Raw genomic sequence first — 23,828 nt, 5'->3', positions numbered from 1 at the left:
TTTCTATGTATTTAAATTAAAGATGTATTTTTTTTTACTTTTAAGCAGATTTTGTTATTTTATTTAAATAAGTAAAATAGTGTGGTTCTTTTGGATTTGTTCATATTGATTTATTATTTACTGTCAGGCAATGTAAATAATAACTGTGAATAATCTTTAATGTGAATTTTTATTCATGTAGGATTTAGTACAGAATTGGACCGGGTTCAGAATTTGCCCTTCTGTGAGACAGAGACGTTTGAAGTCAAGTTTGATGCCTGTGGTGCTAATATGGACTTGGGAAAGATCAATGCAGTTTTGCCCATACAGGTTTGGTGAAAATGCTATTAAATACCTGAAGCAGTGAAATGTGAGATTGAAATGAAATATTGACTTTTAAGACATAAAAGCCCCCAAAATAAGGATGCCACTGACTCTTGTGAACATTCACTCAGCGTACTCTGTTAATTTTTTTTTAAATATCCAAAGTGTTTTCTGTTTATAGTTGCTCTATGTATAGGTTTTCATACAGAGCCATCCACTGTGTTTAATTGACAGATGGTTAAAGGGCCCCAGGTGCAGGTGCGTTTATGTGCGGAGGTCACCCTGCCCTCCCTCACGGTGTCTTCAGACACAATAGAGTTCGACACCATTCAGTGTGGCTTTTGTCAGGTTGCCACAGTCCAGCTGTATAACCATGGACCAGTCCCATGTGAGTGGAGTATTAGGCAAGAGGAACGTCCAAAAAAGGTACGAGCCTGTAAAGCAACCTACAAACAAAGTCGAAGTAGAGTAATAAATTATACATGTGTGGTTTGCATGGAAAATGCATTGGTTGCCCATGTATCACATAGATTCTTTTACATACACAGTTGCTCACTATCACCATGAGAAAACATGTTTGAGAAAATGTATAGTACATTTGAATGAGAGTGGCAGGCAATAAGTGTTCTCGTAAGTCAATAAGATAAAATGTCTTTCACAAACCGACAGATCACACTAATGAAGTTTAAGCTTTACATAAAATGTAATTACAGAAGCGTCATGACATTTTTATGAATAATTACAAAGACAATATTGTTTCCTACAGTATAACACATCCTAATGGATGAAACTCAATAAAACCAGGATTGTACTGTATATTAAAGGTCTATTTTGATGTCATGTTGACAGTATACTGTATATATTTGTCATTGATAGGTAGGTTTTATAAAGTCTAATATATCTATTTGTTATTAAGATGTTGGTCAAGTCTCACATCCTTCTTTGGCTTAAACCAGGATGTGGTATGATATTATCATTGTGTATTTTGAAGTGAATGTGAATTCATCCCAAATGTTGACTCATGTTTCAGATTGACAAGCATATCCCACTATACCTTAGACGGCAGGCTCAGCTAAAACAGCGGCCTTCTCCAGTTATCTTTGAAATATTGCCATCTGACGGCTTGCTCTATCCTGGTGACAGAAGCAATGTGCAGGTCAAGTTCAGCCCAGCAGAGGGGGTAAAGTCAAGTCCACTCATTCCCTAAAATAACAGATAAATGGCTTTACACAAGAATCAGAGAGTCTTCTCAGTGTTTTTGTTTAGTGAAGAATTAACTCGTTCCCCGCCTTTTTGAAAAGTTGCCCACCAGCATTTTTTTGTGAATGTTTTACAGGAAAATTTTCTTCCAAAAATATATAAAAATACAAATATATCAAATGAAAGAACAGACCCTCTGCTTTTAAACAAACAATAAACAAACAAACAAAATTGGGGAAAAAAAAACGTTTCATCCTATCTCTATTTTTTTCCTACTGATAAACTCTTCAATATGGGTATTTTTCTTTAAAAATAAACTTTTTTCAGCAAAAAGCTGAAATAATTGCATTTTTGTGAAGGAATTTTGTTAGAGATCAGATTTAGAATGATTATTAAAACATACAAAGAGTTTAAAATTAGTAAATTTTTTTGCTTCAGTATTTTTATAAATTGGGTAAGTGCGCCATCTAATGGATAATCACGGTATTACAGATCAACATAAAAACTCATCAAGAACACGTTTTTTTTTTTATTCAATTGTTTTCTCTTAATTGACGAGATAACTCGTCAATGGCGGGGAAAGAGTTAAACATAAGTAGACAAATTATCGCAGATCAGACCCTCCAAAAATCAATAAAACTGATGTGATGCACTTAATAATGTAATATAACATTACTTTATTGATTCACAATGAGTTTTTGCTTTTGGATGTTTGTTATACATTCTGCTTATCCATTATATTTCTACTGCTTGATAAAATTATTTGCTAAAATTAGCTCTTCCTCATTGGGCAGGTGCTCATAAAGGCTACACCCACTCTGCTAAAACCAGAAAACCAAAACAGAAATAAGCAAGAAATAAATAGTTTTTGTAAAAATTTAAATAAAACAATACCTCTGAAGTTATAAAAACACAGTAGGGGAGAACCAGGGCAAAAGTAACGCGGGACGAAAGTAACAAAGTGATTTTCTCTGAGCCCTGATAACATTTGCATCCCAAACTACGACAGCACCTTAGGCACACAACCCCTGACAGACCTGACAAATATCGCGTTATTTACTCGCCGTTTCTGCGTCTATATCCAGAAAGGTGTTTTCAACAATGATGAGTAAATTCCTAAAGCGGTCATTTTTTTCTTATAACGTGTTGTGTTTCTGGTTTCATGTGTTAAAGTACTGATCAATCTACAGGTTATTTAGTGCTATAACACATCCTGAAGTTTGACCTCTAATACTGTTGTATATGTTGAAAATTGATATTATTCTAATTTCATTTACATAGTGTTCAAACTGTTGAATTTTTTTATTCTCAACAATTTAAGTTTGTACTGTCGGTTGCTTTTGAAACATTTGATAAAACTGAAATTCAAAATGAAAATGTAATTTCATTATTTTTTACAAAGATAAATTACAAAATATGTTTGCAGTTACATATTAAAGAAGTCATAGTCATTTATATTTAATAAAAACAAGTGTAACACAAAAAATCTATCTTGTTTTGTTGTGTTACTTTCGTCCCTGCAGGTGGGGTTAAAAGTAACAATTCACATTATGTTTAAAGTGAAACTTATACTGAAGTCGTTTTACATTTTTACAAAATTTCACCTGGTATTGATAGACCAAACTTGTGAGTTATTGAGCACAGCAAAAATATATCTCTGTCTATAACATTATCTTTTATAATTCATTTTTTTCTGAAAAATTTTACTTTCGCCCCCGCTCTCCCCAATGTAAAGCCTCTCTCTATCTTATTCACAGCTTTTGCATTTGTGTCATTTTGATGTATTTTCTGCACTTCAATTTAATAAACCTCATCTGTAAGGGATCATTTTAGACTAATTGAGCTTCTACAATACATCTTTATTACAAGAAGTGGCAAAGAAGACAAAGTTAGCTGTAATTTATGAGTCAAATGGTGTGTCTTTACTGTTCACTTCCTTATGTGTTCCTCACAGAGGGTGTACAGTCAAAGGCTGGTGATATCACTGGCTCAGAGCACCCAGAAGATCTCACTTTTGGCCCAAGGTCAAGGAGAAGAACCTCAGCTGGAGTTTTCTTCTTCAGAGTTAGTGCTGGGGCCCATTCTTCCTTATAGTGAAGAGAAAGTGGCAGATGTGATTATCCGCAACCCTTGTTCCTTTCCTATTGAGTTTTACTCTCTGGATTTTGACAAGCAGTACCTAGAGGAAGAAGAGGTGAGTCACCTTGTTTTGAGCAATTTGAGGAATCTTATAAGAAATATCTTATCTGCAGTTACAATTGTGTAAAAAAGTGTTTTCAGATTTCTTATGTTTTTGCATATTTGTCACACTTTAATTAAAGTGAAGACAACATGCAGTTTTTTATGAAGGTTTTTATTTTTAAGGGAAAACAAAATCCAAAAACGACATGGCCCTGTGTGAAAAAGTGTTTGCCACCTAAATCTAATAACTGCAATCAAGCATTTGCGATAACTTGCAATGAGTGTGTTACAGTGCTGTGGAGGAATTATGGTCCACTCATCTTTGCAAAATGTTTGTAATTCGCCACATTTCAGGGCATTAACCACCTTTTTAAGGTCATGCCACAGCATCACAATAGGATTGAGGTCAGGACTTCGACTAGGCCACTCCAAAGTCTTCATTTTGTTTTTCCTCAGCCATTCAGAGGTGGACTTGCTGGTGTGTTTTGGATCATTGTCCTGCTGCAGAACGCAAGTTAGCTTCAGCTTGAGGTCACGAACAGATGGCCTACTGTGGCTTACGGCTCTTACTGTGATTCGCTGAAGTTCCAAAGCTTTAGAAATGGTAGTGATGTTACCAGTGACACCGAAGCTCCGAAGCGTGTGTCAAAAAAACGAACCGATTTTCATTGAAGCTTTGTATCGAAGCTTGATTCGTTCTGGCAAAATCACGTGACCAATGACGTCCGAAGCTTCGTTTCACACACACCCACGTGACTGCTTCGTTATCTGATTCAAAGGTTTAGAATTGTGCGATGCGCGGCGCGCCCTCATGGGTTGTATTGGAGTATTGCATTACACGGAATCGATTACTGTATAGTGAGTTTATGATATATAATATAGAATATATTAGTAGTAAAAAGCCTTTTCTGCACCACTTAATACCATGATATATTTTTTAATTGGTTCACACTTTATACTTTTGAGACAAGGTCTATCCTTAATTTGTTATTTTTGTATGAAGTACCATTCGCATGAAATGGAACATGCTTTGGTCATGTATTTAATATATTGTTACATTTATTTATGAATCTATCTTTAATTTGTCAATCCATTAAGTTTTGCTTTTATAATTAAATTAATACGTTGTTTGGTTGTGGAACATGTTGTGAAACAGCACTTTCACCAGCAGAGGTCCTCATTGAGCTCTGATTTGAAAAGCTTCGAGTAATGAACCTTTTTCCGATACAATTGGGTTGAAAGCTTCACTGCTTCAAGAAAGCTTCACTTCGCCATCACTAAGAAATGGCTTTATAACATTTTCCAGCCTGATAGATCTCAATAACTTTCTCTTTCATTTGTTTCTGAAAGTCTGTGGAATATCTCGGCAAGATGGCTAGCTTTTGTGGATCTTTTGGTCTACTTCATTTTGTCAGGCACGTCCTATTTAAGTGATTTCTTAATTGGGAACAGGTGTGGCAGTGATCAGGCCTGGGTGTGGCTAGATAAATTGAACTCAAGTATGATAAACCACACTTTTCACACAGGGCCATGTAGTTTTGGATTTTGTTTTCCTTAAAGGGATAGTTCACCCAAAAATGAAAATAATGTCATTAATGACTCTCATGTTGTTCCAAACTCGTAAGACGTCCGTTCATCTTTGGAACACAGTTTAAGATGTTTTATATTTAGTCCGAGAGCTTCATTGAAAATCTACGTACGATATACTGTCCATGTCCAGAAAGGTAATAAAACATCATCAAAGTAGTCCATGTGACATCAGTGGGTCAGTTAGAATGTGTTGACGCATCGAAAATACATTTTGGTCCAAAAATAACAAAAATGACGACTTTATTCAGCATTTTATTCTCTTTCGCGTCTGTTGTGAAGCGCATGCACGGATGACGTATGACGTGGCTGACGTGTTATCTGGTGCGCCCCAGCTGTTTTTTTTTGTTTCGTTTTTTTTGTAAGCTTCGTTTACAGTCTGAGGGAGACGCACACTGACTTTGCAAACATGTCTGAGGATAACACGTCGTCCACGTCACTGCAGTCAAGTGACTTTAGTCTCGCGCATGCGCTTCATAACAGACGCGGAAGAGAAGACAAATGCTGAATAAAGTCCTGAATTTTTGGACCAAAATTTATTTTCAATGCTTCAACACATTCTAACTGACCCACTGATGTCACTTGGACTACTTTGATGATGTTTTTATTACCTTTCTGGACATGGACAGTATACTGTTACTAGATTTTCAATGGAGGGTCAGAAAGCTCTCGGACTAAATATAAAACATCTTAAACTGTGTTCCGAAGATGAACAGAGGTCTTACGACATGAGGGTGAGTCATTTACGACATTATTTTCATTTTTGTGTGAACTTTCACTTTAATAATAAAAACCTTCATTTAAAAACTGCATGTTGTGTTCACTTGTGTTACCTTTGGCTAATATTTAAATTTGTTTGATGATCTCAAACATTAAAGTTTGACAAATATGCAATAACATAAGAAATCTGGAGGGGGCCAACACTTTTTCACACCACTGTATGTTAATACTCAACATAACTCCAGTGATTCCCCTAAGCTATTAACAAACTACTTCTGAGCGATAAAACAATCCCCTTTACTACATTCTTATTTTTGCATTCACAAATAGAGACACAAGGGAGAGAGATAAAACACTTGCATATGTAATTGCACCATAAATTCCTAAAGGAACCAATTTGCTGTAGAGAAAACTACCTAAATGGAACACTCAACATTGACCTACAAATGTGTTTGGTTAAACATACAACATGATGCTTTTTACTGTAGATAATCTGCGTTATTGTATTGAATCTACAGTATAGCCTATTTGCTTTCTGTTGTTCTCCTCAGATCTTGCGGATGATGAAAGGATACAATGCTCATAATGTGTTACTTTTGCCACCGCGTGCTCCCGGCGATACTCTGCCACAGGAACTGTTGAATTTCTACAAAGAGTACTGCTCACAAGAAGACAAGCAGGGTAATGTAGACAGTAGCAGATATTAGAAATAATCATCCACAACTTGATCACGTGTTTTACATTTCGTCAGCATCTAATAAATCTCACCTCCTTTTTTAAGAATCTGGGGAGGGTTTTCCAGATAAAGACACTGGGGACACAGCTGCACCATTTGAGCGTGAAACACTCAATAGTAAAGGTATGGTTCAGCCAGTTACAACCAGAGTATAGGATATAAGGGTGAAACTTCATTTAAATGGATTTGTTTTAATATTAGATTCATTGTAAGTGGTATTATTTAAGTGCATTATGAGAGTACATTTGTCTTCTTGTCACAGACCTGAGTAAAGATGACAGCAATGCTGGCGCTACAGTGGGAGATCTGGAATATGACCCTGTTTCTAGAGCCATAGCTCGTCACATGGGCATTGATCTTTCACCAGAGGGAAAGGCTGCCCAAAAGCGCCAGGGCATTGCCATCATTGTGCATGGCGCTCCTTTATCAGGTCTGGCTTTGCAGCAACCCACCTTAAAATAAAAATGTGTAATTTATTTACTATTACTTTCATACATTCAGGGCTCAAAATTAACTTTTTTATTTGGTAGCACTGGTGCTCCCAACTTTAAAGAGTTAGGAGCACCAGCAAAAATGTAGGCGCATCCATCCAAAAATTTAAAGGCACCAAAACTACAATGTATATGTTAATAGATTTATTTTATTAAAAATAAAACGCCACCATACCCAGCATTTAAAATTTGGTCTTCTATTTATTTTATTTTTTTGCTGCAAAGATTTCAAAATTAATACCCAAATGCTGTTGAAATAGTATAGCAATAATAATTTAACAATTACAGGTAAAATGATTAAGATTACAGTACCATAGGAAATCTAGCAAACACGTAAAACACTGATTAACTGGGACATTACAAAACTGACCTTAAAATAGAAGGCTAATATATATATATTGGTATTTTAACTGCATTACCAGGATGCTATTACTACTAAATAGGCAATGTTTTAAAAAATACTATAAAAACATACCATCATTGTCGTGTTCCACATCAACATGGACCACAAGGGTGTTTGTCGGATGTCCATTCACAAGCGCATGCGCACATACATCAAACACTCTTTGACAGACAGGTCGGTGTCTCCATCAATAATGAACACATTTATCATGACACTACTTGTGTTTTTGGCACTTTCGCCATGTTTAAGCAAGGTCTGGCGCTTAAAATGTTTTGATTCCGCCACCAACGCCGTTTTACAGGATTTACAGTAAACACAGTAAGTTACATCGAGCCATTCTCATAGCGGAGACACTCGTAATCTTTAAACCACTCTCTCCGAAAGGTTTAACGTCAAGTCTTATTTTCCAGTGGTGGAGTCGCATTTGAATCCGGATCGTCGTCATTAATTAGAGTAGTAACATAGCTGCCAACTCTCACGCATTCGCCGTGAGACTCACGCAATTGACCCCATTCTCACGCTCTCACGCCACACATCCATTTTCTCACGCAGGCTCGTGCCCACCATTGAGATTCCCATTGAGTTTAATAAAAGTCATTAAATAATTGCCTAATACACCTAACTGTAAATACTGTAAAACGCCTACCTCTATCTGGCGTGCCTCAATCAGCATAAAGCGCTCGTCAAAGTCAAAATGATGCGAAGGCCAATCAAATCAAAGAAGGCGGAGTTATTGTTTACAGATGCCGGAGCGCCAGCTACAAACTACAGAGCGAGTGCGCGGCTGCGCGATGGTGAAAGAGCAACGCACGATGTAAGTAGCTATAAACCAGTGCTCGCAGTACTGACACTTTTATATTTAAGCGTACCTTCACTGTCTTTTGCGTGCCATCCCCTTCTCATGTTGCTGGTACTTTGCTGCAAAGAGTCAAAGAGCATTTCACTTTATGTGGCGCTGCGCAGAAAGTTCGGCAGCTAGGACATCAGAGTACCGCGAGAGCAATTAGAAATGTTACAAGTAAGTCCGCCTTTACCTTTGCTCTCGCGTTACTCTGATGTCATACGCTGATCAGTCAGCTCCGCCGCAGTCGAACACACAAAGCGTCAAGGTCTGGATGAAAAGCAGAGACTTGCCCGGATTCCACGCACGCAGATACCCTCAGAAAACAGGGTTTTTTAATCAACCCTCACCCGCGTGTGCATGTTTGTAAGCAGTACAAGCCTGCGTGATGTTTGCTGTTACAGGTTTTAATTAAAGAGAAAAAAGTCAATTGATATTTGACATCTATAAACAATAATATATACGAAATATAATTATATGGTCTTGACATGCACATTATCTGTTGCTGTAGTTTAATATAAAGTACTCATTTGGTTTATTTGATTGTGACAGTGCCTCTATCACCAATCAATCACAAATCATCACTTGCTTCTCTTTCTTAGTGGATAAACTGAATCAAAGCTGCTGTTATCTGCAGTTATACATTTTACAGAGACCAGTATTCATTAGATTTTAAGAACTTTTTGGCACTTTTATTAGAAGGAAAGCATAATAGAAATCAAGAAATGTATAAAATAATAATAAAGACTCTAATCTCAGGCATTTAAACTCAGCAAAAGCTTTTATTTCAATTTAATTTCTAAAATATGATTCGATTTTTTTACGCATTCTTTTCCAACTATTTAACACAGAAATAGCTAAAATCCACACTATTATCAATTGGCAAATGGTTAGGACTTATATAAAAAATTATTCCCCCCCCCCCAAAAAAAAATCTCACTCCAAGCTGAACTAAGAAGTTGGCAGCCCTGAGTAACATTGGCTGTAATCGGCTCGTTCTCGTCACGCTCGTGGTTCGTCTTTCACATTTTCGCGCTTCACGTACCAACGTAGCACGGCAACAAGGAATGACTGACGCTCATATTAGCCAATCTGCGGTCTTCATTAAAACGTAAGAACTTAATGGTGAAATTTGATTGGTTATGTAACGTTGGAGAGAACACTGAACCTGGGACAGCAGCACGCAGCATCACAATCTAAATCAAGTCGCACCACACAACAAAAAGGGCAGTCGCACAAATGCTCCCAAATATATTTTAAGGTCGCACAGATTAAATTTCGGTCGCATATGCGACCAAAATAGTCACAATTTCCAGCCCTGCATACATTACTATTTACTCACCCATGCATTGTTTTCCAGCTTGTATATAGTACACTTAATAGCTCACTAACCCTGTTACCCTAAGTATACTAGTATATTCTTTAATCCAGTACACCCATAAAACGCATGAATGTCAATAATCTATTTAAATATGTACCCCCTAACCTGATAGTAACACCATATAGTAACTTTATGTCTTTGTGATAAATATTTAATTCCTATACTTATACAGAAGTACACTTTAGAGCAACATTTTGTTTACCCCAGTATAATGAGGTAAACATCTGTGTGCAGGTAAAACGAAGATAGCAGTTACTCTGGCCAAGCACTATGGGGCAGCGTGTCTCAATTTAGACGAGGTGGTGCAGGAATCTGCATCTTCGGGGAACACCTTAGCAGGCCTGAGGGTGAGAGAACTGTGTGACCAGGTTGCTGTAAAGGAGGCTGAGGTGGATACGATGGCCATATCCCATCAGGGTCCTGCTGTTCTCAGTGTCGAGGCAGTAGCCAAACACACAGCAGAGGGCAGCCAAATAAGTGAACCTATAGTCCACCCGTCATCTGCTTCAACCCGCAACAAAACAACCATCACAGGGAAAACCGGCAGTTCTGTTGCAGTCGCTCCCTCAGTGGTATGTGCACCGAAATACAGAAATCGTTGTCTTTTGCCTTCATACATGTCATGAGAAATCATATTATTTGATGAGTGATGAAACAGTTCAGTCATGAAGTTGCAGGCTAATTTTTCCTAATCTTGCGGTTTCCCAGCCAATCCGCTTGCACTTCAGCCTATCAGATAATTGGCTTTAGGTAATTTGTAGTAATGACAATGCATTTAAATAGTCTTGTCGGCATGCTGTTAGTAGTATGGCGCAGCACGCTATCAGAGCTTTAACAATCACCCACCTCCACCCTAGCTCCACAGGCCTAGATCTTTTTACAGGGGGATATTTATAACATTGCATCCTTAACAAACAGCCAAATGTGTATTTTAAAATGTTAGGATTTACAGTCATCTAACAAAAAATTACAGTTTTATGTATAGAACAAAAAAAGTAATTACTGTAAATTAACAAATTGCACAAGAAATTAGCTTTTTTAGTAAATGTATTGTAGATCTAAGTAAATTTTTACTGCATGCCTACATGAGTACTCAAAAAGACAAAGGCTTTTTACAGTTCATTAGGTTAATCTTGTTTGTGTGATGCAGTCTGGACAGACATACAGGCGTCTGAGCATGAGTGCCAGTCAAAAAGCTGGGGAGCTGAGCGATGGCGTCCTGCATGATGATCTGCTGGTCGATATCCTATCAGACAGACTGCAGGTGAGGGTTGGCTACAGTATATTGTGTACATTTGATTGGTTTATACCAGTATATAGTATCATGGATGTTTATTTTCTTAGAGCAAATATTTGTCTTCTTTGCCTTGAATAGCTTAGCGACTGTCATCGTGGTGTTGTATTTGACGGGCTGGAGACACAGTATTGCAACTCACAAAATAACACACTTCAGATTATTCTGAAAGCCCTCAATAACCACCGCCATATTTATGTTATCAACCTCTTTAACAGCTACAGTGTCTTCAAGCGCAGGTGATCTATATGTTATCATCATTAACATTTATTTTATGTTTTTTTAGAGTATAATTGTTTATTTTGTTACCAAACCTATATTTTACACAAAAATAAATTATTTGTTAATTTTGTGTATTACATTAGGGAAGAGATTGACCAAGAAAAGAGAAGAAAACAGGAGCTTGAGAACTTAAGAAAAGAAGAGGAGACGCCTACTGAGGACACAAATACCAAACCAGAACCTCTACCAATAATAGAGGACAATGTAGAACAAGAGCTGGTTAGTTTAAATGTTACACCCGTTCTCACACTGGACATCCTAACTCATTTTCCTAATAAGTGACACTCAACGTTGGTGATCTTGACTGTGTTATGTTGTACATTGTTAGCAGTCCAGTGATAGTGACAGACAGCTGGAAGCCCGATTTCAGCTGTATGAGGATAGCCAGCCCCAACTCCAAAACATTCTTCAGTTCTGGGACCGAACCCAAGGTCTCCTACTGCAACCAGAGGTCCAAGAGATTGAGGAGACCACTGAATGTCCTGCCCCGACTGGCAAGAAGAACAAGAAGGAACGAGAGAAGGAGAAAATAGAGAAAGAGAAGCTTAAGGGAGACACCGTAGATATTAAGTCTTCACTTCCTAATCAGGCCCATGTGCCAGCTGATGGTACAGAGGGCGCTGACAACATGGTGGTGCCAGTTCCTATACCTCACATCTGGCTGTCCATCAAACCCAACGAACACCTGAGTGGATTCGAGTTTATCAGTAGCATGAAACTACCCGTCCTTGAGGAGGTTGAGTATTTAAATTTTTATGCCTGAATATTTCTTTTCCTCTTTTTGAAAGTTTCAATATATCTTGTGAGCTGTCATTAAAGGTGGTTTTGTCTATATCACAGATCTTGGATGAATTAGGAATAGGACCCAGAGGCCCACCCATTCCTCCACCTGTAATATTCTCCATTGTCCAGTACCCTAAGAAGCGATCAGCGCCAAGCATTCAGCAGTCTAGCAGCTGTTTAACCATAACAATTCCGCCAGCAGCTGATCAACTGGGTGAGCAGAAGAAAGATGCAGATCTGGAATCAGAAACTAAAGATCTAGTCACATCTGTTCAGGTACGTAAAGTTTCCAAAAATGTGTTTTGCTACTTGTAGGATTCATTTTAACATGGGTAATGACTTGTCAATGAGCGTAAATAAATTAAACACAATCTTCTTGGTTCTTGCAGGAGGCCATGGTGGTTGGTGATACAGATCAAAGGTAATGGAGGTCCCTTATGGACAAAAAGCACATACAGTATACAGTCCTGCATGTGTTTATTAAAGGGACACTCCACTTTTTTTGAAAATATTCTCATTTTCCAGCTCCCCTAGTTAAACATTTGATTCTTACGGTTTTGGAATCCATTCAGTTAATCTTTGCTATAAGAATCTTGAATGTGTGATTCTTTTAAAGGCTTACTCAGTTTCGCTGGATTGTACCACCAAATGGAGCGGTTACTTTCAGGATCAGATTTCAACCCTCTTCTCTTGGAGAATTTGAACAGACTTATAGCTTCGAGTTGATGCGGAGCAAGAGATGTTATCAGCTGTATTGCAGAGGAATTTGTGCTTGCCCAACTATAAACAGAGACCGTCAGTGAGTGATATTTTAGTAGGGGAAATATCAGAACCATAATCCTCTGACATGCACTAATTATTTCACATGTGTTAATTTATTAGGGTGGTGTTTGCACACTGCAAAAAGACCCTGCGGCCTGAGAGTGGGCTACAGAAGACTTATGTTATCAAGTCGGATGTGTACGAGTTTGGACCCTTGCTGTGTGGAAAAACCAGAGAAAGGTGCTACACATGATGCCATTGCAGTTAAAATAATAATGAGATTAACTCTGTTGTGGTTGTTCAATATAGTTTTCTAATAGTAGAGACAATTCAAAGTATACTGTTAAATCCATTAGCATATTAGATCTATATACTCAATGTACACGTGCATGTATATGGATATGAAAACACATCTACAGTCATTTGTTTTTGTGATTTACTGTTTAAATCATCCAACATAGTATAAAGAACATTCTGTGAAAATATAACCTTGAAATCATTGTTTGACTGAGTAAGGCCATGTTATCGATTGAAAATAAAGTAAAATCAATGAGTGAAATCAAACATTGATGCTCCTAATCTCATAATTAGATTATGAGACTTTAACCTGGATTTCACAGACAGGGTCACTTATAAATGTTCTCAAAAAGTCTAACTTTTTTTACGTAGCTATAAAGAAGGAAAATTTCCTGAGAACATGGAGAAGTTTATAATCCACAACAATTCCATAATGAAGGCTGAGATCCAGTTTTACTTCCAACATGACACCAATGCCACTACTTTCCTTCTTGACCCATCACAAATGACCCTTGAACCCAATGAGAAAAAAGTAAGTAATGTTCAGAGCACTTCAGAGCCGTTTGAGCCAAAGCTGGTGACTCACGTATTCCTGTGGGCGGAGTTTAGTCAAAAACAGTTTAATTGCCGTCATTCTATCGGGAAGTAGAGGGCTGTAGTCCAAACCGGCCGTTTACTGTAGACTTTGAAAGGGGACTTTTGTTAAAGAAAATATATCACCTGGCAGTGAACTTTGAGCTTTATCATTTTGCAGGTATTATTATGCTCTAACAGCAACATTACACACTAACTAAAGTTTGAAAAATGGGATCAGGAAGAACGTGACCTTTAAATAATATGTAGTTCAAAAATATTTACTTCCAGGTATCAAATAATTATTGTAAACCAACATTTTGTCATTAATCCAATCTCATCTTCACTGTAATGTTTAGTTTCATACAAACTTTTTCATGTCAATAATTTTCAATGTTTTACTGGCAGAAACTGACGGTGTGGGCGTATCCCAATACTCCTAATCTAGTAGAGGACAGTGTGGTGTGTAGCATCAAGGGGAACCCAGAGCTGGCCGTCTTTTGCCTTTCTTGCATAGGAGTCAGACCAGAACTGGACCTGGTTCCCAAGCTGCTTCAATTCGACAAAGTTCCACCATACAGGTCATTTACTACACGCTCACATGACCTCAGTAAGGCAAACTTTTTGTTTGTTTTAAATGACCACAACTGATTTAATAGTCCACTAACCGCATGGTTATTGTAGCAGATATGAGCCTTTCCCACACCTTTTCCTAATTGCTTGGTTTTCTTAGGTTAAGTACACATCTGCGGTTTCTCACTCAACATCGAGAGCAAATTACCTAATGTTTTTTGGTTCACTCTGGGTCCTCAGAGAAATCCAATTTCTTCCGGAAAAGAATGTCTGGGATTGCGATATATTGCTTTTTTGCAGCTCTTTTGAGTTACTCTACCTCGTCCACCCTCATGGATTTACAGCTTTTGTCAACATTCTGGGTAAAATAACATTCTGTAGTTCAAGTACATCCCATCTGATTTTGAAAGAAAATAAATGTAATAGGGAAAGACAAATCATGGACAACTCAGAATAGCTACTGCAGCAGCATCAGGTGTGCTCCTCACATTGAACATTGTAATTATATCCCATATTTAGGTCTTGTTTATGTTAGTGGGTTTTGTTTGCGCACATCAACAGGACATGACCTTGCATAACAACCACATCCAGCAGGGTTCCCACAGGTCCTTGAAATCCTTGAAAGTTTGTGAAACTGGGGGAAAAATTCAAGGCCCTGGGAAGTTTTTGAAAATAAACATACATAGATACAGGTCATTGACAGTGCTTGAATCTATTTTATGCAAGAAGTTTTCTGGAAAGAAATCCATATTATTCCCTGTGTAGTGTAGGATATATCATAAAAATTCTAGACTTATCAGCCATCAAGCACACGTGCTAAACCGTTCGCTTTAAATGCTTATATCTTCTGTATGCGAATGTTGATTCAAACCAAAATGCTTTTTTGCATAGTTGTGTTTGACACATGAAATCATCTCGGGTTACGTTACGTATGTAACTTTTGTTCCCTCAGAAGGGAACGAGACGCTTCGCCTTGCCATACTTCCTGCGTCCCTATAACACCATCTTTGGCAATATTTCAGATAGCGAAATACCTGTCTTTGTCGTTTGTCGTTAAGCCACACCATTGGTTGAATTTGATATACACATTCCCACATTTAGTCCTTGAATTTGAGGTATTGGACCTGGAAAGTCCTTGAAAGGTCCTTGAATTTGAAGTTAACTAAGGTGTGGGAACCCTGTCCAGATAATAGCCACTACCACCTTAATAAACATCCCCACAGATTGTTCTGTCCTCAGATATTCTGTACTATAACGTGTGATATAGAAAAGTAATCACATTCAAACAAGATGTGATGTAAGTAAATTTCTTAAATATTAAAAAAACATATCAATTCTCAAATATATGAATTAACTGTACTGTATATTTGCATAGAAAAATTGCAGGTGAAAAAATATTGTTTGTGCATTTTCCTACAGAAAGGAAACCCGGAACCTGACCCTGCGCAATAAGACTCTTCTGCCGGCTGCCTGGAAGCTGTGGGAGCTGGAGCACCTCGGAGATGAATTCAGTGTGTCGCAGAACCAAGGGATCATCATGCCTCTCTCTGAGTTTCCCTTGCACATGAATTTCATGGCCAGAGTCCCAGTGAAACTGAAGAGAAGTATTTCTTTGAAGGTAACGTCTTCCTGAGCATTGCACAAAAAGCTGTGGGTTGAATCCCGGGGAACACACATAATGTAAAAATGTATTCCTTGTAATGCACTATAAGGTGTTTTGAATAAAAGCATCTGCCAAATGCATCTTGTGTAACAGCAGTAATGCTGTCATGTAGTCTATGTTATTACAATTTACATTTTAGATTTAGTCATTTTAATGCACAAGCATGTCTAACATGTGTCTTAATGGGTCGTGTATGTGTTTACCAGGTGTCAGATGTGGACAACATTCTTGGCATTGTTCAAAATTCAGAGATTCAGATCTCTGCAGAGGTCTATGACATTGCGGTGGACATAATTCTTCCGGAAGGTACTTGCTTGCTTGCAACTCATTGGCGCATCTCACCATTACTTATGATTACTTATTTGTGGTTGCATTTGCTTTTAGGTTCCGATGGTTTATTAGATTTCGGAACGATCAAAGTATTAGAAGAGGTGAAGCGGACTATTAAGTTAGAAAATAAAGGCAAATATGACATAGCCTTCAAGTAAGTTATTACACTGCTGTTCAGACATCTACTATACCTGTTTGCCGCAATGATTAAAAAAAGAAATTAAAGTTAACATTGATAATGACTGTATTTTCCTTCAATATTTTTTGTTCAAAGGTTTGCACTGGAGCCCACTGACCCAGGAATGCCAGATTTGAACTCTTTATTCTCCATCACACCTCAAAACGGTTGCCTACGCCCCAACAACAAGCTCACTAATATTCAGATTGTTTTTCAGCACCATAAAGAAGTGTCCATCAGAGATAACCCAATCCTTTGCTGTCAGGTCTATAATCCACTCATTTAAATAAATATGATGAATGAGGTGTACTCATTGTCACAAAACATGTACAACATATAAACAACAGCCAACATACAGTATTATTGTACTTAAGAATGTGCATGTTCGTACATAATTATACTACACACCCAAACCATTTTCATACAGGATAAATGCTTTTCACACAGCATTCAAGTCATCAAACTGCATGCACCTATGTGTGTGCACACATTTACTGAATGAGACCCCTTTATCATTGTAGTTTTTTAATAAAACTCTGCTATTGTGAAGACAGAACTAATGTGTTATATTGCATTTGCTCCAGGTTATTGAACCCAGTCTGGATGGTGGTGAGACCATTAACGCAATACCAATCAAAGTGTCAGTTCAATCGGTCTTCTCTAAATACAGCATCACTCCTTCCAACCAAATCAATTTTGGCCCACTGGTGTTTGGTTCTCGCAAGAGACAGATTCTTACTGTGCAGAATAATGGCAACTTTGAGTTTCATTTCAACATCAGAGTGTGCAAAATTCCTTTAGTTCCAGCACAGAGAAGAGGGTATGTGCTGTGCATTATTTAACGTTTAAAAAATATCAAAGCATTTTGAAATGTTGTACATAAAAAGTGTTTTTCTTTTTTAAGCCTGGGAAATAGGCAGGCTTCAAAAGACACTTTACTGAACGAGGTTGGCACGTCCACACTGGTAAGAAATTTCACTGTATCTCTTGAGTTCTTGATAGCGTAATAATATATTTTGCAAAGCTATGTCTTTGTTTCTTACAGTTACTATCAGTGGGTGTTTTCTCATTGTCTCCATGCGTTGGCATTCTGGCACCTGGAGCTCAACAACAAGTGACTGTGGATTGCAAGGCAGATCATGTAGGTAGCTGGGAGGAAAGTCTGGCTATAGTCATTTCTGACAGAGACCCCTCTGACAAACCAGACGGGATTCCATACAAGCTTGTGGCAGAAGTTTGCATGCCAGGTTTGTGACCATGAACAAGTAGATGTACATTTTTATAATGTCCTCTTTTTGACCTAATTGCACATACATACCATCTTGGGTGTGCATTCTTTATGTTGTTCAAGATTCACTTCAAATTCAAGTGGTCATGATTTTTACCCTGTGCTCTTTAGGAATAGCAAATACAGACATCGCTTCTATCTTTGAGGAGCACCGTATCTGTAAGATCAGCAGCATGCTGCAGTGTGAACACTATCGAGACAGTATGGGCGTCTATGTGCAGGATGAGAACAAGTTTGTATTTAACAATGTACTGGTGGGTCGGTCAGCCAAAGCAAAGTTCCGCCTGACCAACCCGGGTAAAGTGGTCTGTGAACTCAGCCTGTCAATCAAGTCAGTTAAGGTTTGTTTGTATAATTTGCTCTTTTATTGTTCATGCTGTGTAGCTACATCTGTTTAGTGTTCTTTGGTCATTTTAGACTCAAAATGCAGAGGTTTTCGAGTTGACCCCCTCAAAGTTGTGCATCGCCAGTCACTCGCACGCTTTCGTCACAGTCGCCTTTTCCCCCACGACTATGCAGACGTATTACGCTGTGTTTGAGGCCGTTCTGAAGGGGGCTGTGAGGTAGCTGGCTTTGTAGTTTAGCTTTGAACTGTGTCTGTGTTTAGGTGGATGGTTTACATTTATTTGCTTTGCAGCCAAGCCCCTGGCATTAAGTCGAAAGCTTTGGTGTTCGATGTTATGGGTGAGGGCAACTTGCCCTGCATCACTGTTCTGAGGCCTGTTCAGAGGACAAATCAAGGTCAGCCATTGGTTCAGTTTAAGCGCTTGTTGGTGGGCCGAGGCCAGACTCTTCCATTGGTGATGAAGAACAATGGAAATGTTCCTGCACATGTAAGTAAGATCAGAGTTAATTTGTAATTTCTCTTACATTAATATTTATTGAAATAATGTATGATTCTCTGATGTTTGTAGGTTAGCATTATTTTGCAACATCACCTGGATGTTTTTACTCTGAAAGCTGCTACTGGCACTGTATGCAAACTTGCCTCATCGCACATGGAACGGGAACCTGGAAAAGGTAAAGGTGTCTACACAAATACTGGAAAGGTTCTGTTTGCATTTGATATTAGGATGTGTTTTGGGTTCTTTTTTACAGATCAGAATCCATAACATTTTGTGATCCGATCACGCAAATTACAACTTGACATTTTGTCATGTGACCTTGTGACGCTAAAACAAGTTCTTCTATTAAGACTCAAGTATTTTCTCTTTAAATGACATGGGTCTTTATTTTCCTCCAGAAACAGAGATCGCTCATGTAGCCTCTCTGACCCTCATGGCTGGGCAACAAGCAGAATTCCAAATTGGGTTTCATCCAAAGGTAGCTCAGAAGTTTGAGACCAGCATAAAGGTAATGGTGCAAGATAACCAGTATGATCAGACAATGGTGCAACTTGTGGGTGAGGGTTACCATGACATCATCATCCTGGAAAACATTGGCGGTAAAGTTCAGCAGGAGAGCACTGAAAGTAAGTGAGGCATTAAATGTGTGTTTTATGTATTTTTCCTCCTATGTTTTGTTGAGGTATGGTGTACTGTAGAAATATTTAAAAATGAAAAATGATTTAAACAAGACTAAACAAAGTACTTTTTTTAGGTTCATCTGATCTTCTGCATTTTGGGGACTGTCACGTGGGCCGAGCTTATCAAGAAACCTTTACCATGACGAACCCGAGCAAATCCAAAGTGCTACGCTTTGAGTGGGTCCCCAGTGCACCACAGTTAAGCTTTTCCCCACAGGTCGGTCACCTGCATGCTGGGTGCTCCAAAGCTGTGACTGTGACCTTCTGCTCAGAGCAGCCCACTGTTCTGAACGCGCAAGCTATTACCTGTAAACTCAACACCATCACCTTTCAGCAGCCTGTAGACCAGGTGCCAGACTGGGACGATTGTCACAAGACAGTTAAATGGGTGGATGTAGACAACAAGTCCTCAGAGCGGCCCACTAAACAGAAGGTGACTTTTAAAGAAACAGTAATGGTTTGATTACATCAATCTCTGTGCCACCACAGAATGCAAATTTAATACAATACAGTCTAGAATTAAATATACAAATATGTGACCGGTCACGGAAACCATTGACACAAGTCGGCAGCACAACTTTCTAGAAAATAAGTGTGATTTTCGTTTTATTGCAGAATCTGTTAGTTGAGATCACGAAGAAGCCATTTCATGTTTGAGATAGCAGTTTTTGTATATTTAAAAGCATAAATTTGCAGTTGAAATTGGCATGTTTTTCTGGAGATTTGTTGGGTTAGGTTAAACAGTGCATTGTCTGTGTATATTTACTTACTGGATAAGCGGGTGTTTTTGCCCCCGCCCCCAAAGGGAACAGCGTGGCTCCTTAATAGGGATAGTTTGACCAAAAATGAAAATAATGTAATTAATAACTTACCCTTATGTCATTCTATACTCGGAAGACCTCCGTTCATCTTCAGAACACAGTTTAAGATGTTTTAACGTTAGATTTAGTCCGAGAGCTTTTGTCCCAACCATTGAAAATCTATGTATGATTTCCATGTCCAGAAAGTTAATAAAAACATCATCAAAGTAGTCCATGTGACATCAGTAGGTCAGCTTGAATGTGTTGAAGCATTGAAAATACATTTTGGTCCAAAAATAGCAAGAATTACGACTTTATTCAGCATGGTCTTCTCTTTCGGTTCTGTTGTGAACCGAGTGAAGTCACATGACTGTAGTGACGTGACTAACCTGTCCCTCAGACATGTTTGCTAAGTTTTTTTTTTAAACTTACAGTTTGACTACTTTGTGATCAACACAAGGGTAAAAGGTCCTGTTTATTTTTGCATGTTGTCATCCGGACTTCTGTCACAAAATACTACATATGATGCTAGAACATCTGTATCTCAAAACGGCTTTACGGGGGTAATGCTTAGTTAAATGAGATGTAAATGAGCCCTATTGTCTCCCTTAGCTGGAAAAGAGAGTCCCTTTCGTCTCTATTTTCTCGGTTTGAGTTTTTCTGAGTTCCTAAATTCAAATGGCCACAACTTCTCCAAATCTTATCAGATTTCCATGTGTTACACATTGTTGGAAAGCTTAGAAACTCAGAATCTGTGAATAACTCAAAATGGCCCAGATCCGACTTGTGTCCCTTCTTTCCGTGGCTGGTCACATATGTAAAGCCCTCACTGCGAATTGCATGTACATTTTGTAAGTTTTGAACTAACGTGACAGTAAATTTACAATGTTTCTAAACAGGTTGTAGTGGCAGATCCTGAGCCTCTTCCCTCTGTAGTGGAGGACTCCTCAAGAGAGGTGGAGCTAATAGTCAGTTCTACATGTGATTACGTCCAGTACCAATGTGACACTGGACCCATCCGCTTCAAAGACACAATGCTTTACCAGACTAGAGTCTTTAAGTAGGTGTCAGTGCATTCATATGACAGTAACAGAGTATTTGCTCAAAAGTGAATGTGAGTATGTTTAATGTTAATGTGTGATATTTCTAGGCTTCAGATGGAAAACAATGGCAGTGTTAATCTGGAGTACTCCTGGAAGGTTCTGATGGAGACGTATGGAAAGACTGCATGCTTTGAACATGAAGGTAAACATTTTGCCTTAAAATATCTGCATTTTGCATGTTATTTAATGTTTTAAAGGGGACATATCATGAAAATCTGTCTTTTCCCATGTTTTAGTCCTAAAATTGGCTCCCCGGTGCTTCTATCAACCTAAAAAATGTGAAAAAAAAACAACTCAGTAACTTAGTTTTGGTAAATCATTCTCTGCAAGCATGTGAAAAAATAGGTCGTTGAAATTTGGCTCCCCTTGTGATGTCAGAAGGGGTTAATACAGCCCCTTAATCTGCACTATCCAACCACGGCACTACAATTTAGTGTAGAGATCAACTAATTTGCATTTAAAAGGACACACCCAAAAACAAAACAATTTTAACATGCTATAATAAATTATCTGTGGGGTATTTTAAGCTAGAACTTCATATATGTACCCTGGGGACATCAAAGTTTTATTTGACATTTTAAATTTTTTTTTCCCTTTTAATATACAGTAGATACTTGATCCAAAAGGAATTATGCTATTTTATATCTAAAATGTTACATTTGTGGCATAACTTAAAATAATTTATGCAAGTTTGTGTGTTGATGTATCAGGTCGAACGTCTCGTTTAGCTCAAGGCACCAGGACACCTTTGAGACCAGCAAGCTCTTTGCAGAGTCTGTCTTCTCTATTGCTAGGAGACCCAGAGCTCCCTCCCTTCAGTGTTGAACCTGGTGTAGGATCTATCAGCCCAGGAGTGAGTCAGACCTTCCAGATCCGGTTCTCCCCTCTGGAAGTGGCTGAGTTTGAGGCCAGTTTAATCTGCAGGTGGGAGATCTAGACAGACGCGAATATTTATAGACACATACAGAGTACCATGGATAATTTGTTTGTCTTTGATGCTCAAGCCTATTTCTGGTGCATACCGTATGTATTTGCAGAAAGATGTTTTGTTTAGTAGATTAGGCCTGTTATTGTATTCTGTTCTGCTTAGGCAATACAGTCATTAGGTTCATGTTGTACCGTTACGTAACACAGACTCTAACTCTCTTTATAAAAAATGTCATTAGGGTTTGAAATTGACTGATTATGACCTGATTTTCTGCTTGGTTATGAAACTTTATGACTTTATGTTGCATAAATGATGAAGGAAATTATTTTCATTGCAGTATCCCAAATCTAAAGGGCGAACAGAGTCCAAAAATCGCCGTAAATGGTCGTTGTTTGCTGCCATACTGTCATTTCCACCTAAAGGATTCAGACTACCTCACTGCAAACAGACGCAACACAGAGCTGCAGAGTATTCCTAATGTGGACCCCAATACCAGGGTTATAGACTTCACTTCAGTGGGCATTGGCACATCGGTCCGCAGGTGCGAAAACTTATACAACATTTATGTTTGTGCTACATAATAAAACTGCTTATCCATAACCACAAATAAACAATTATTAATCTTTTATTTTCTCTCAGGGAATTTGGTATTGTTAATCCCACAAACAAGCCTTATTCTTTCATATGGAGATGTGAGGACTCGAAAGGTGATTCCCCTTTCGAATGCTTAACACCAAACATGTGCATTCAGCCTGGAAAAGAAGTGAAGGTGTGTATGTTTGATAGGTTAACAATTATGTTCTGGTAGTGTAGCATTGATATCAAACTTCTTGTTCCTAGGTCTCATTTGAGTACCGGGCTTTCGACTTGGAGCTGGTGGAATCTTACTGGACCTTCTTAATCCCCGAACACAAACTGTCAATGCCCTTCCTCCTGGTGGGGACTTCTAAAGAGCCTGTAGTCTATATTGATCGAGCTCATCTCAATCTGGGCAGCCTGCTTGTAGGTGAGATTTCAATCAAATGCATTATTCTCACATGTTAAGGCAGTTTATGCATTTGTTAGAAGTGACATGCGTTTTCTGGGAAAAACACAAACTCCTATTGCCTGCCATAGTCTTCTATTTTACTCAAATATAATATTTGTATTATATTTATATATATTATTATATATCTATTATATTATATTTTATAAATTTTATTAAGAATGACTACCATGGTCGGAGCCGATGGTGAAGTGGACAGTGCTCTGACATATGGTGCAGACGCACAGTTCGAATCCCGGCTCGAGGTCCTTTGCCGATCCCATACCCCTCTCTCCACCCTCTACTTTCCTGTCGTCTCTCAATTACTGTCTATCAAATAAAAAGGCAAAATGGCCCAAAAAAAATAACTAAAAAAAGAATGATTACTACAAACATAATGGAGCATTGCTACCCTGTATGCCAAGCTCCAAGGGATGCTAAGTTTCAATACTGCCACACAAGAGTCTCAGGGTTTGTTTTTAGGGAAATCAACCATTAAATGGCTTACTTGCATATTGCATATTGTTTTCTTTGGAATATTTTTGAAAATTACATAACATTTAAGAGTATAAATATCATATG

General features: G+C 38.2%; 1 protein-coding gene across 1 annotated transcript in view; it reads left to right on the top strand.

Annotated features, from left to right (window-relative positions):
* The window catches only part of hydin (HYDIN axonemal central pair apparatus protein), an 85,722-nt gene that overhangs the window by 52,560 nt on the left and 9,334 nt on the right, over positions 1-23,828 (top strand). The window contains exons 31-67 of the mRNA XM_073815748.1: positions 182-309; positions 538-729; positions 1,334-1,483; positions 3,458-3,697; positions 6,543-6,672; positions 6,773-6,850; positions 6,990-7,157; positions 10,078-10,415; positions 10,994-11,107; positions 11,219-11,376; positions 11,503-11,638; positions 11,748-12,155; positions 12,260-12,478; positions 12,592-12,623; positions 12,819-13,001; positions 13,085-13,204; positions 13,634-13,793; positions 14,243-14,415; positions 15,827-16,025; positions 16,277-16,376; positions 16,455-16,554; positions 16,675-16,843; positions 17,163-17,398; positions 17,483-17,543; positions 17,624-17,825; positions 17,978-18,207; positions 18,284-18,429; positions 18,504-18,699; positions 18,781-18,886; positions 19,110-19,337; positions 19,466-19,824; positions 21,091-21,251; positions 21,342-21,436; positions 22,005-22,218; positions 22,560-22,763; positions 22,862-22,991; positions 23,063-23,228. Of these exons, the coding sequence (XP_073671849.1) occupies positions 182-309; positions 538-729; positions 1,334-1,483; positions 3,458-3,697; positions 6,543-6,672; positions 6,773-6,850; positions 6,990-7,157; positions 10,078-10,415; positions 10,994-11,107; positions 11,219-11,376; positions 11,503-11,638; positions 11,748-12,155; positions 12,260-12,478; positions 12,592-12,623; positions 12,819-13,001; positions 13,085-13,204; positions 13,634-13,793; positions 14,243-14,415; positions 15,827-16,025; positions 16,277-16,376; positions 16,455-16,554; positions 16,675-16,843; positions 17,163-17,398; positions 17,483-17,543; positions 17,624-17,825; positions 17,978-18,207; positions 18,284-18,429; positions 18,504-18,699; positions 18,781-18,886; positions 19,110-19,337; positions 19,466-19,824; positions 21,091-21,251; positions 21,342-21,436; positions 22,005-22,218; positions 22,560-22,763; positions 22,862-22,991; positions 23,063-23,228 (6,429 nt within the window). The remainder of the gene's footprint in view (positions 1-181; positions 310-537; positions 730-1,333; positions 1,484-3,457; positions 3,698-6,542; positions 6,673-6,772; positions 6,851-6,989; positions 7,158-10,077; positions 10,416-10,993; positions 11,108-11,218; positions 11,377-11,502; positions 11,639-11,747; positions 12,156-12,259; positions 12,479-12,591; positions 12,624-12,818; positions 13,002-13,084; positions 13,205-13,633; positions 13,794-14,242; positions 14,416-15,826; positions 16,026-16,276; positions 16,377-16,454; positions 16,555-16,674; positions 16,844-17,162; positions 17,399-17,482; positions 17,544-17,623; positions 17,826-17,977; positions 18,208-18,283; positions 18,430-18,503; positions 18,700-18,780; positions 18,887-19,109; positions 19,338-19,465; positions 19,825-21,090; positions 21,252-21,341; positions 21,437-22,004; positions 22,219-22,559; positions 22,764-22,861; positions 22,992-23,062; positions 23,229-23,828) is intronic.

This window comes from Paramisgurnus dabryanus, chromosome 9, assembly GCF_030506205.2.
Source record: "Paramisgurnus dabryanus chromosome 9, PD_genome_1.1, whole genome shotgun sequence".
Taxonomy (NCBI): domain Eukaryota; kingdom Metazoa; phylum Chordata; class Actinopteri; order Cypriniformes; family Cobitidae; genus Paramisgurnus; species Paramisgurnus dabryanus.
Note: the sequence above shows the minus strand (reverse complement) of the source record. Positions and strands in the feature narration are given on the sequence as shown.